The sequence below is a fragment of the Suncus etruscus genome, chromosome 1 (genome assembly GCF_024139225.1).
Source record: "Suncus etruscus isolate mSunEtr1 chromosome 1, mSunEtr1.pri.cur, whole genome shotgun sequence".
In the NCBI taxonomy this organism is placed as follows: Eukaryota; Metazoa; Chordata; class Mammalia; order Eulipotyphla; family Soricidae; genus Suncus; species Suncus etruscus.
Window position 1 is genome coordinate 148,143,435 of NC_064848.1, and position 14,433 is coordinate 148,157,867.

At 44.3% G+C, this 14,433-nt stretch overlaps 1 protein-coding gene across 1 annotated transcript in view; it reads right to left on the reverse strand.

Moving 5' to 3' along the window:
* Positions 1–6,283: 6,283 nt before the first annotated feature.
* The window catches only part of ATP6V0A4 (ATPase H+ transporting V0 subunit a4), a 47,739-nt gene continuing 39,589 nt past the window's right edge, over positions 6,284–14,433 (reverse strand). The window contains 7 exon segments of the mRNA XM_049774419.1: positions 6,284–6,501; positions 7,782–7,930; positions 7,932–7,954; positions 9,434–9,539; positions 9,541–9,582; positions 12,942–13,009; positions 13,012–13,072. Of these exon segments, the coding sequence (XP_049630376.1) occupies positions 6,405–6,501; positions 7,782–7,930; positions 7,932–7,954; positions 9,434–9,539; positions 9,541–9,582; positions 12,942–13,009; positions 13,012–13,072 (546 nt within the window). The 3' untranslated portion in view covers positions 6,284–6,404.

Below are 14,433 nucleotides of genomic sequence, written 5' to 3' on the forward strand. Positions count from 1 at the left end.
TAACCCCTGAGCACTGCCTAGTATGCCCCCCCAAAACAAAACAAACATTTTATGGAGCCAGAGCCATATCACAGAAGTAGGGTGTTTGCCTTACACAGGGCTAATCTGGGACAGACCCGGGTTATATCCCTGGCATCCCATATATTCCTATACAGACACTCAAGCCTACCAGGAGTAATTTCTGAGTAGAGAGCCAGGAGTAACTGGCTGATTGTGGCCCCCCCAAAAAATAAATAAATATAAATAAAAAATAAAATAAAATGAAACACTAAAAAACTGAGTTGGCATTTCTGTTCTTTGATTCCCTAAGTCATCTTTACCTCCTTTGAATTTAGCAAGTGGATAGATGGATGAGTCTGGGTGGATGAATGGATAGATGGGGGGGTGTTCAGATGAAATAAGATGGATAATCATACAGATCTATAGTACAGCAGGTAGGGCAGTTCCTTTTCACACAATTTGGTTCCCAGCATCTCATATGGTCCTGAGCCCACCATGAGTGATTTCACAATACAGAACGAGGAGCATCCTTCGAGAACCACCAGTTGGAGCAAACAACAACAACAACAACAACAACAACAACAACAACGGAACAAGGAGAAAGCAGCCATGATATACTATCAAAGATTTTGACAAAAATTGTACATTTACTCAGAAACTCAAAGACACAAATACATTTCAAACTTCATTAAAACAATCACATGGAACAGATAAGACATTTTTCTTTTTTTATTTACTTTTTGTTTTCTTGGACCACCTCAGAGCTTACTCCCAGACTCAAGACTCCACACACAGTGCTGGGGATCAAATCCAGTTTGGTGACATACGAGGCAAGTACCACTGTACTACCTCTTTGACACTGATAGGACACTTTACTCAATTTTATTTTATTTTTGTTTTGATAAGGGGGTAATACCGAGTGGTATACTTAGAACCTACTCCTATCTTAGTGCTCAGGGGTCCCTCTTAACAATATTCAGGGGACCAGGCAATGCTGGGGACAGAATCTGGACCTCCTGCAAGCAAATCCATTAGACTCTCTCTGCAGTCCCTCAAGAACTTTTTGCTATGCTGATTTTTTATACCAAGGTATATCTTTTCAGACTAAAGGTATATAATATAACTTATTTTGCAAGATCGTTATTAGAGGGCTAGAGTGGTAGCATAGCAGGTAGGACACTTGACTTTTATGCAGCTGACCCAGGTTCAATCCCTGGTATCCTATAAAGTCCCCTGAGCCCACCAGGTGTGATTTTTTTTAGCACAGAGCCAGGAATAACCCCTGAGCACTGCCAGGTATGGCTCAAAAACTAAAAATTAAAAAAGATCATTTCTAGAATGATATTTTCATTCATTGTTGGCCTTCAGCCAAGAGCTAATAATAAAATCCTCAAGATTTTCTCAGGCAAGAAAAAGAAATTCAGCTCCACTATGCATGTAGGATTTCTTACCTCTTGTATGTCCTGTGAAGTCCTCCAGATTCAGGCTTTTTCACTCCCCTCTACCATAGTCAAATCTCACACAGAAGTTGGACCCCAGATGGCCTCTTAAGGGGCGTCTGGATTTTACTTTCTCTGAGTACTGTGAGTGCCAACGTCTGATCCTCTCTGGGCTCAGGTCAGTGAATGGGATTCTTTAAGGAGCAACCTTGTCTTGTGCAATTGAGTGACACCCTGGGAACACCTCCCTTTTTGTAGCCCTTTACCTGATCCCTTTTTAAAGGGGAAATTACATCTCTCATAGAAACAAAAAGGTGCTATCAAAACCATGTCTTATTCTTAGGAAAGAGTTGGAGGACTCTGAAATTCAGGAACAGAGAGAGGTTTTATCTCTTTCTATCTCTTTTCTCTCTGCAATTCCTATTTAGAGCTCAAGGGTAAAAAACACATAGACTAGCAAAGTGGCACCTATTTTTAAGTCATGGTTGAAGGGTAGTGATGAGATGTCAACCAGTGAGGGTCAACTTCCATCCTCCCAGGGGGACCAGGACCAAGGACATCCCCTGTGCTGATGAATGGGAAATAATGGATCTAAGACTGATGACCATTCTAAAAATTTTTATATTGGAGAAGAGGAACTGGGATGCATACAGGGTGAAAGGGCCTCAGACACCAAAGATGATGGGACATGAGACACCAGGGATAAGTTAAGCGTAAACATAAACATTGGGGATTAGAAGTGTCTATAGGGCACCGTAATCGATGATATTAATGGTTTTTAATGGTGATATTAATAGGTAACCAGAGCTCTCTGTGAGGAAGAAGAGATGGACTGGAAGCAAGCCTAAGAGTGATGACTAATCGGGGGGTGATGGGGCCCTCTTTGTGCTATCCTTCCCCCATCACTGGAGTTGTGTCTCTAAACCTTTCACTTCGAGGAGAATCCCCAGACAGTTGCTCTATGGTATCCTCTGAAATTGTTGCTCTACAGGATTCCATCTGTCAGGTGATTCAGGAACAGCAGCACTGAGGGGATCCAACAAGCTGAGACCCTTGAAACTTCCCCGTGACCTTTGGTGATGACCTTGGTGATACAGGTTTTCTCCTATGGTCAGTTGTCACCAACTAAGATCTTTATCCACCCCTTTCTTCCACAGTCAGGGCACATGAAGGTCACAGTCACTAATGGACCATGAGGGAATGTTATTCTCGAACTCATTTAATCTTTCTGTTTGTACATGAACTGGTGCTTGGGAAAACATGACCTTGGCATGGAAGGATGTTACCACCTGGACTAAAGAAAGCTCATCAGAAGGCCCACTGACAGGCCCTTCTTCAGTGCGAATGACTGACCAGACTTCCCTGAAAGTGAGGGTGATATTTCCGAAGCATAGTTACAAACATTTATTTGACCTAAATATGAATCTCCCTTCTGCTGTACTAAGTGTGTATATATTTGAGCATTTACTTCCAAGTATAAGAATTAATACAGGCAAATTTAGCTTTGATTAAATTTCTCTTTACCTGGAAAACTCAGCACCAAGAGACACTTAAAAACTTTAATCCTCACAGGCTTTTTAAAGGCCCTGTAGCTTTAAACAGACTGCTCTATCAGATTAAAGGGATGTTTGTTTGAGGAATCTCTAAGGGACTCCGAGTGATTTGCTAACTTGCTAACTAATTTTTTACCTCAGATATAATATCCAAAGTTTGGCCTGGAAGTAGCAATGGGTTGTTAAGAAAACTTTTACCAGATATAAATTTGCATCTCTTTCATATACATTTGTCTTTTTTTGTTTGCTTGTTTTTGTTTTAGGGTCACACCTGGCAATGCTCAGGGGTTACTCCTAGCTCTGTGCTCAAAAATCACCCCTGGCAGGCTCGGGGGACCATATGAGATGTAGGGATTCAAACTGCCATCTGTCCTGTGTTGCTTGTGTACAAGGCAAACGCCTTACTGCTATGCTATCACTCCAGCCCCTTAATGGGTATTTTTGTTTGTTTTGTTTTGGGGCCACACTCAGTAGTGATAAGTGCTCTTATTTCTTTGTTCAGAATTTACTCCTTTTAAGGATCAGGTAAGCACTCTGCCCACTGTACTCTTAAACCCACATTGTTTTGTACTTTTTTTTTGGGGGGGGGGTCTTTGGGTCACACCCGGCAGCACTCAGGGTTACTCCTGGCTCTGTGCTCAGAAATCGCTCCTGGCAGGCTCAGGGGACCATATGGGATGCCGGGATTCGAACCACCATCCTTCTGCATGCAAGGCAAACACGCCCTACCTCCATGCCATCTCTCCGGTCCCTAAATTTGTCTCTTTTATTGCCCCTTCTAAAAACTGTTTCTTAGGTAGACCTTAGGAAGTTAGTTATCTGTGATAAGCCCATAGAACAAAAACCTGTTTCCTCAGGAAAAGAAAATTTGATAGAAAAATCTGCCTTCTTGCTAAATCCTTTAATCTGCATCAGAATTGGCACCTATGGCCTGGCCAGGGAGGAACTACTTTGAGATGTTAAAATTTACTTTCTCAGGGATAGAGAGATAGCACAGTGGTAGGGCATTTGCCTTGCATGCAGCAGACCTGGAAGGGACCCAGTTTGATTCCTGGGTGGCCCTAAAACCAATCAATTAATCAATAAAGTTTTAAAAAATTTACTTTCTCTTCATCATCTGGGCTCTTAATTGAAATTTACCTATTCATAAGGTCTGCAAACCACTTAGAGGCCTGTGAATGTGAATTATTTTGAAGATCAAACAGTGTATACTGATAAAGCTTCTGTTAACAAGAGAGGTATGTTTTACTTTGCAAAGAAACAAATGTGAGAATTTTTTACATACCATAAAAAACTGTGACTGACAAAAACCCTCCATATATACCCAATATTTGTGTAATAAACCAGAATGTTGTTCTCCTGCACAACTGTGTATGGCTCTTGTTATTCATTATCTGATGATTCCGTGCACACACTTTCCTGAGAGAATTCCGAGAAATTCTTGAACCCTTCTGGACTAACACAGCCATAGCAGATGGAGACCAGAAATGCTCTAGGGTAAGAACAGGAATGCTTTCCTGAGCACCCCTTGACTTGGGAATCTCTAAGGGACTCTGAGTGATTTGCTACTGCTAACTAAATTTTTACCTCAGATATAATATCCAAAGTTTGGCCTGGAAATAGCAATGGATTGTTAAGAAAACTTTTACCAAGTATAAATTTGCAACTCTTTCATATAAATTTGTCTTTGTTTGTTTGTTTTTGTTTTGGGGTCACACCTGGCAGTGCTCAGGGGTTACTCCTGGCTCTGTGCTCAAAAATCACCCCTGGCAGGCTCGGGGGACCATATGAGATGTAGGGATTCGAACTGCCATCTGTCCTGTGTTGGTTGTGAGAAACAAGGAAGACCTGCCCAAAACATCCCTTTGATTTTGATCAGATCTTTTGGAATCTTCTTGAGAACAAGATACATGTGAAAATGCTTGGTAAACTATAAAGTACTACACTGATGAGATCAACAACTTCATTCCACCAGTGAGGTTTGCCTAAGCGATTATAAGTAAGATGGATGAAGGGGCCGGAGAGATAGCATGGAGGTAAGGCGTTTGTCTTTCATGCAGAAGGATGGTGGTTCAAATCCCGCCATCCCATATGGTCCCCTGTGCCTGCCAGGGGCGATTTCTGAGCATAGAGCCAGAAGTAACCTCTGAGAGCTGCCAGGTATGACTCAAAAGACAAAAAAAAAAAAAAAAAAAAAGATGGATAAAGTTTCTTCAGGTAGTCACGGCCTATAGTTGGCCAACTCAGGTGCTGTGAGACAAAACTTTGGGCAGAGTAGTTCAGAATTTCTGAGGGTAGACTGTAGTGATCTCCTTTCTGAAACTCATTCCTGGGACTATTTTCCAGAACTTTCTCATGTCAACAAAACTTTCTTCAGTGCCTTCCATCTACTGTGCAGTGACAGAAAACAGACACCATGAGCGGGTGGAGGAGGAGGAAGACAGGGGTGGGGGGGGTGGTATTGGTGGTAGGAAGATTGCACTGGTGAAGGGGGCTGTTCTTTTCTATAACTGAAACTCAACTACAAACATGTTTGTGTTCATGATGCTTAAATAAAGATATTATAAAAAATAAAAAAATAAAAGGGGCCGAGAGATAAAACAGCGGTAAGGCGTTTGCCTTGTGTACAGAAGGACAGTAGTTCGAATCCCCACATCCCATATGGTCCCCCAAGCCTGCAGGGGGCGATTTCTGGACATAGAGGCAGGACTAGCCCCTGAGTGCGGCCAGGTGTGACCAAAAAACCAAAAAAAAAAAAAAAAAACAAAACAACAAAAAAGGCACCATGAAACTAAACTGACATTCTGTGGAGCTGAACGATACAGACACACCTTCAGAGCCAGCCCATTTCACAACAGGGCCCATTCTCCATTCTTCCCTCACCTGGGGTACAAATCCCTGAGAAAGTTCTAATGTGTCTAATTTAGCCCCCTGACAAGGAAAGGAGGTGTATGAGGAAGGAGGAAATGAACACAAAGAGCATGAGCCTCCCCCAAGATTAGTTTCAGTAACTCTATTGTTCAGCCTTGACCAGCCATTATACGTGCTAAATTTCACAAAAAGCAATTTTGAAGAAAGGTGGCTTGAAAACACACACAAAGAATCCAGAAGTTTATTTACTTAAATACTGCAAGAGATTACAGAAAACATCAGTTCAGCCTCCCCCTCCTTAAACCCTCCCCCCAATTTTTCAATCCAGTTTAGAATAGACTCTGAAGGACCCCCCTCCCATGGCTGAAATGAGTAACTGGCCAACATATCTCGACATAGTTTCTCCATGACATAAATAAGTCCTATCAAATCCTCCGGCTTATTCTAGTAAGACGTGACTTCCTGCCTCCAGTCCACGGAGAACAATCATTCATTGATGAGCAGGCATAAAAGGCAAGACTGACCACTCCTCTCCGTGCAGCTATTCCTCCTCCTCAGTCTTATCCAGGATGAGTTTGAAGGAGAAGGGAGAAAACTTGTAGCCAGCTCCAGCATAGAACTTGTTCTGGAACTCTACCCTGTTGTTGGAGGGCAAGAAAAAGCAAGTGAACACATATCAGCTGGAGGTTGCTGCCAGAAGGAAGTAGCAGAGCAATGGGTGGGTTCAAACACAGGCCTGGAAAGTGTCGGGAAATTTTCTAACAATACCTCTTCCCTCCTGACTTCCTCCCAACCCTCTGCCAGTGGCTCCACAAACCACAGAAGAGTCCACCCCAACAGCAAAAAAGCCCTAAATGCAGAACTATCTGATGAGCTGGGGAGGAACAGAGCCATGCTGGACCTGGTTTCTCATGTCCACTTGACCTCACATTGGGGCATTAACATGTCTGCAGCTGAACCTTGGCTTCAGACCCAAGAATCACGGATGCTCATTTGTGTTTGCTGGGTGATGGGCTTCCTTTGATGCCAGGAAGATGAGGACGATGTGATAATTCAAGGTAGCAGAGGCTGAAAGTTCCTCAATATGATGTGGAACTTGTGATTCAGAGAGAGGGGGACACGACAGTGTAAATGGACACAATTTGCATAGCTGCAAGCTCATGTCAGCCCCAGTGGAAATCTGCAGCTGAAAGTTGACTTGGATCAGAAACAGAAACTTTGATGGCCCACAGTGGACTGACATGAGTGTTCCATCACTGGGGGAGCTTTCTCCATATTCCATGTCCATTTTCCTATGCTATTGGTAGAATGTCCTGCACTCAGCAACAATGGTCAGAAACTCTAACTGGGGCTAGCATGTCCTCTGTAAACCAATTTCAGAGTAAGTTTTCCTGCCAGCAATGGTCCCGGTCCATTATTTGGGGCCAGTTGTAACAACAAATGAACAGATGCAAAATGGGAAAATGGGAGAAGGGACATGAGAGGTCAGAGAAACAGTAAGTACATGGGTGAAGGCACTTGCCATGCATGTAGATGACCCTTGTTTAATCCTTAGCATGCATATTGTCCCTTGTCACCTCTAGTGTGAACCCCCAAATCATATTCTGGAACTTTTTTTCCCCTCTAATATCAATGACATCCTTTGTAGCTAATCAATGTGAAAAAGAAGATGTGGAAAAAAGAGATGCTATTAAGGACCTACTGCATATATGTATATCCATAGACATGTGTGTATGCATATGTATATCCAATCATTTAATAATGCACCGACAGCTGACTAAACTAAGGTTCAAAAAAAAAAAGAGTACATTGCTGCTATCACACCACACCACAGGGGAATGGAAACCAGCTGGCTGGCCCTGCAACCCAGATTCCCTCTCCCAAGCACATGGAGTGTCTCTTGGAGAGTTTGACTTACCAGTGCAACCGCAGAGCATGCAGGAATGCAGAGAGACCCTCCATGACAAGAAGGATGGCCACTGTTAACACAGCAAAGATGGCAAAAATAATGAAGACCCAACGAGTCCTCCCCCAACCCCGCTGGCTGAGGCCAATGTTCATCACCACTGGTCCAGAGCACTTCAGACAGTTCTGCAAGAGGCAAGAGACACATTCTCAAACCGGGACTTCTCTTGCCAGTACAGATGATCCTCTAGGACTCTAACTCTGAATCTATACATCCAATAAGAGAACAACTCTCACTCCAGGTGAAAGATGCAGGCATGTAGACCTGAATCACTTGCACAAAATGTCCCCTGGCAGCTTTCTTCACAATGTAGGAGTTTCCCACAAGGGGACAGAGACATGGTAACATAATTAGTCACCGATGTAAGTGAACCAACTGTAACTATATTGGTGGCAAGGAGAATATATTCAATTAACATAATATTTTTTTCAAAGAAAAAGCATGTAAAATGACCTTAAATGAATTCAACATTTACGTTAACTTCCACATCTCAAATTCACATGTCAAAGACCTGAACCTCCAAAGCATTAGTGTTTGGAGATGGAACTCCTGGGAGGTGATAGATTTAGATGAATATCTGAAGGCAGAGTCCTCAGAATGAAAATGATGGCCAACAGATACCCAGATAGTTGGTCTATCTTGGTGAAAATTTCCTCCCACTTGGTAGGTCTTTCAACATGTATCAAAAGTAGAGCACACTATAGACTGGGCAAGCAGGGTTGACCAGCCAAGCAGAGCTCACCCTGAACTGAGCACAGGGCTGAGGGCAAGACTCTGGGGCTTGGTGTAGCACCAATGAAACAGATGTGACTAAATTGTGCATTTACGTTGTTTTTAAGCAGCTGGGATTTTAGGGGATGGTTGTTTCAGCAACATTTTTAGCCGACACTGACTAATACACCAAGCAAAGTGCTAGAAACACAAAGCCAAGGCACACATGTGTTAAGTGAACGACTAGTCTCTCAGCTAAAGTAGCAGAACAGAAGCAAAATGAAAATCAATCTATGGTTTTCCACATAAACTACCTTTATGTTTGGGGCTTAGGAGGGAGTCTAGTCAACCCCTCTCCCTGCAATGTCCCCATTAAAGCAGGCCTATAATCAAAGAATCAGCACATTTTGATATAAACCAAAGATAGAAAGAGATTGTGTTGGATTAATCTGGGTAGTTTACATGCTCAAACCCACTAGTGTCTTTATAAAATGAAGGACAGAGTATTAGAGAAAAAGAAGATGTGATGATGGATGCTAGCAAAGATGGCCAAGGAGACTCCCAGCTAAGGAAGGTAGCGCAAGCTCATAGAAATCAAAAGAGGCAAGAACTGACTTTCCCCTGGAGCTTTTGAAAGGTTCACAGCCCTTCTTACTCCCTTGGGTTTTGTACACATTGTAAGATGGTAAATTTTGTGCAATTTTAAGCTGCTGAGTTTGTGGCAACTGGTTATAGGAACACTACACAAAGAAAAAACATTTGCAGCAATATAAAGCCAGACACACTGAAAAAATAAGTCTTTCCTGAGAAAGAGAAATGCCATTCTCTTTCACGCAAACAGGACAGAAGGAACTTTAAGAAGGCACTTTCCCTACAAGTACGATGCATCTGACTTGGACCCCCCAGGGGCAGCTTCACTCCGTGCATGGGGCCAGGCTGAGGGCCCCAAAGCCGCAGGTAAGAAGCTGTGTGTGAAATACAGCCCAGACTGTACTCAACTTGTGTGGATAGCTTGATGCACAAGACGTCTCCAAAGGTTGAACTGCAGAAAATAATTTTAAGTGTTATTTTCATTAGATCCTTTCATGCAAGAGACATGAAAAACCGATTCCCGATGATAAGATCTAGATTTTCAACTTCTAGTTGAAAATAATAATATACTGCTAAAAGTGAATGGCTAGTACATAGATTCACATCTTTTGGTGTTTTCCCTGGGAAGAGTTGGAAGTGCCAAAGAGCCAGCCATGACATTCTAGCTCCTATACTTTCTCTTCTCTCTTTCATGAATGCCCCACCCTCCATCTTTCCCCAACCCCCCCTAACTCAATAAAACTTTGTTTGGAAGAGAGAGTCCTGGCCTCTCATGAATTTCTCTTCTCTTGAGAGTCACAATGAACCTGAGTATGAGAATATATTGGCGAGCCAGCAGGAAAAAAGGACCCCCTAAGGAAGAGGAAAAAGGAAAAGGAGGGGGTGGAAGCAGAGAAGGAGCTGTAGAGAAGTAGCAGGAAAAATCAAAATGGGGGTGAATAATAATCAGCTAGCAAAACTGCATGGCCAAAGGGATAAGCAAACACAGCTAATCAGTTGGTAACTCTGAATCCAGGCATGATGGAAAGAAAACATGCCAAGATCACAACTGATTCTCTTTGTCCCCCATGCACTTGGTGCTGCCCTGCCACTCCTGTCCTACAATATAGGCCAAGGAGTCCACAACAAAAATTGAGAAGGCAGCAGTGGGCAGTGGTGGTGGTGGTGGTGTAAGAGAGGGATTTCTTACCTTAGGGATACAGTCACCCCAGGCTTCTTGAGTCTGAGCAGGGGAACAAAGTCCAGGGGACCCAAAATGGACAAAATGGGAGTCAGGACAGTATGGCCATCTCTCAGATGTGCCTACTCATATATATATGTATATATATATGTATGTAAGTATCTATCTACACAAGCACGCCCCATGACTCAGGCTAGGAGAAGTGGAACAGGCGAAGAAGCCAAAGACCAGGAAAAAAATGGAACTGGGAACTCCCAGTAGGAGAAAGTGATGAGTCCCAGAAGATATCCTGTATCCCCGGAGCACCTTAGGAGAAACTCAAGAAAGAAAGGGCAAGAATTTGCAGAGAAAAGAATGGGGGGGGTGTACTGGGGGAATAAGAGGGGCACTCAAGCTCCATGAAAGAAGAAGCCCAGCACTGGCTGTTTATCTTCTGGGCAAAGCCCAGTCCTCTGTCTCTCAAAGGGGTGGTGGGAGAGCAAGGACGGGAAGCAGGGCCAATGTGGGGGAAGAGCCTTTTCCCAATGAGGCGTCCTGGCTTTGTCCTGACTCTTGGGAGGCCCATTTAATCCCTCAGTATTCTCCCACAGGAAAGAAATGTCCCCATGATTCCTGACTATTACCCCCACTCACCCAGCCCACCCCACACACACACCACACACACACACACCTGCTCCTTCGTGCCCAATGTGGTGACTCATGGCAGACACCTGATATCCAATGGGGGCTGGTCACCCCCAAGAGAGAGCAACCATGTGGTAAGAAAAGGGAGCCATGGGACCAGAGAGCGAGCTGGAGTCCAGCCCATCTGGGGGACACTGGATCCAGCCCTCGCCCACACAAGACCCACCAGTCTCTTGGAGGACAGCATAAGAGAGTTCTAATTGAGTTTGCCTTAATCCTGATGATGAGAAAACCCTGAGGGTAAGCAGGTTCAGCCTGTATCTTATTCTGGTGCGAGGATCAGGGCAGGGCTATTGCTGGGAAGAATAAGAGCATCTAGAACATGGCAGGGCAGCAAAGGAAGGGATTTACAGGAGAAAGTGGGCAGGATAGATTCCAGATGATTCTGGAAGATCCTCAGTACCAAAGATATGAGGACAGCTGCCACTGTACAGGGTGGGCCTTGAGTCCAACAGATACATGGTTGCTTCTAGATAACCCCCCTCCATTCCAGTAAGGTCTACTGGTTAAGTCAATAACTACAGTTGGGAATGCAAAGAAAAACTTTTCCCACCTGGAATGAGCTGAAATTTCATGATTTTTCAGTAATTCAATTGCCCCCCCATCTCCCCATCAGCATACATGGAACTATCAGAGCTTAATCAGGGCTTCATGGGAGCTTCTCCTGTCCCCACCCCAGAATTAGCATGGGCCACATCTGGGCCCATACTCCTGTGGGGTCCTCCTCTAGGGGGGTTTAAAAAAACAGCTGCCAGGGCTGGGCAAGGACCACAAGGGGAGGAGCTACTTCCGGAAAGAAAAGAAAACAGAAACAAACCCAGAATTAGGGGAGAAGCAGATAAAGTTACAAAGAAGGTGAGACAACAAACCCCAGTGGCTGGGTGTGTGTGTGTGTGTGTGTGTGTGTTGTGTGTTTGTATATATATTTCATGTGTTTGATGTGTGGTTTTCTCTCTCCTTTTTGTTTTTGTTTTTGGGTCACCACCCGGCAATGCTCAGGGGCTACATCTGGCTCTACGCTCAGAATTCACTCTGGCAGGCTTGGGGGACCATATGGGATGCCGGGGATTCAAACTTCATCCTTCTGCATGCACGGCAAATGCCTTATCTTCATAATCTCTCCAGCCCCTCTTGTGTGTGGTTTTCACTTGTTTTACTCTGTATTTGTATGTCTATGGTGTGTGTGTTTGTGTATTTTGTTGTTGTTGTTTTTTGGGGGGGCACATGCAGCTTCTTGGTGGCACGAAGGGGTTATCTGGCTTTCTGTGCTCAGAAATCGCTCCTGGCAGGCTGAGGGGAACATATAGGATACCGAAGATCCAAACCTGGTCTGTCCCAGGTCAGCTGCATACAAGGCAAATGCCTCTGCTGCTGTGCTTGTGTCTGGCCCCGTGTTGTTTATATATTGAGTGTGTTCTGTGGTATGTTTGTGTGTGTGTGCTATTTGTGTACAAGTTTAATGTGTTTGTGTGAAATTTGCATTTGTTTTCTGTGTATTTGTGCCTGTGTGTGTGTGTGTGTGTGTGTGTGTGTGTGTGTGTGTGTGTGTGTGTGTGTAGTTTGGTGTGGGGGAGGGGGCTGGGCCCCAACCAAACCCATCCTTTCAGCTTCTTCCCCCTAGACTGTTATTTTGTTGCTTTTAGAATCACTACTGGAAAGGACCTGAGGTTCTTCTGTGTCACTGGCACCACGGCTCACTTCTCTATACTGATCAGTGAGGATGGGGCCTTCAGGGACACTCCCAAGGGCAATGTAAGTAGCTGCTGTTCTAATCCCTGAAGGTGGTCCCCAACCCTGGGACTTCCTCACTTCCCAAGACATAACCAGAAGAAGACTTTCCTCAACTGTGTCACCCAACCCTCCTGACCCCAGTCCATGTTCACTGACAGTCTCCATGAACCATCCACAGACCAGTCTCTGCCTGGAACTTGCACAGTCCCAAATACCTCTCCTTCGTGCTCGTTGTCCTGGTCCCTGTGGGCATCTGCTGAGGTTTTCTGAGCTGAGTTCATGGTGGGCTGGAATGGTCGCTCTCCCTGCCCTCCGTGGTATCCTCCTCCATCACAGATGCTTGTAGCTGTGGGCAGGAAATGCTACAGTCATCCCCTGCATTATAGAAATTGATGGGAAAGGCCACATTCACTAGAACACTGGCTCCCTTCTCTAGAGCCACAGACCCTTCACTAGCAGCACTGTGATCAACTCTTTTTGTTTGTTTGTTTGTTTTTGGGTCACACCTCGCAGTGCTCAGGGGTTACTCCTGGCTCTGTGCTCAGAAGTCACTTTAGGCAAGCATAGGGGACCTTATGGGATGCCGGGATTTGAACCACCATCTGTTCAAATCATCTGCATGCAAGATAAATGCCCTACGGCTGTGCTCTCTCTCCAGCCCATACTGTTTTTTTTTTTTTCTTAGCAGTTCTACACCTAAACTTTGAAGCATCCTGGCTTCGTATATAAGGTGAAGTCACATGCTTGACAATCTTAAGTTATATACCATTCTATAAAATTCCTAAGAGGCCAGAGAGATAGCATGGAGATAGGGCATTTGCCTTGCATGCAGAAGGATGGAGTTCAAATCCCAGCATCCCATATGGTCCCAAGCCTGCCATTTCTGAGTGTAAAGCCAGGAGTAACCCCTGAGAACTGCTGGGTGTGACCCCCCCAAAAAAACAAAAAATCCTAAATAAAATTTGTCCTACTCTCCTGTCTTAATAAATAAATCTTCAGCAGAACTTGTAAAAATGTATGTTTAAATTCAGAGTCCAATGCTAGGACATAGTAGCATAGGGCAGCTTGCGGTAGTCTATAGATCTGTGTTTTTAGCAGACCCTCGTCATCAAGACCCTATTCAACAGTCTCAAAAACCAACCAATGGTCACACATTCCACAGCCAAGGAGGTGGCCCTCCACACAAGCTTTGGAGTTCCTCTTACCCAGAGTTCATTTAAGAGATCTCATCCAAGATGGCAGCCTAAGAAAACCCTCTTGATTTCTTTTCACCCCAAATAAGCCATCAGGGGGAAAGAAGAAATCTACCGTTTTGAAATAAGCAATTATTGAAACAGTTCTTGTATGTAATGCAAAGAGCAAGGCAAGCCACTGTTCTAGAATCCTGGGTTTCAGGTGAGTCAGCAGTGCCCTAGCCTTTGAAGTAAGGACAGGCCGAGTTTCTAAAGACAAAGAATCCTATCAGTGCTACAAAGGCTTGTACCAGTTTGGAAACACCTGAGAAACACAGGTGGGGGAGTCATTTCCCACACTGGGCAGAACAAGTGGAAGCCAGGTGTCGTTTGATGGCTGCCTCATGTGGCTGTGAGACATGAGGTTCTGAATGGTGCAGGTCCTCGTAGCACATTTATTTAAGTCCTAAATTTCCCCCAGGCACTTCCCTAAGAGAACAAGGTGGGAGAAAGAGAAGCAATAGACTTTCAGTCT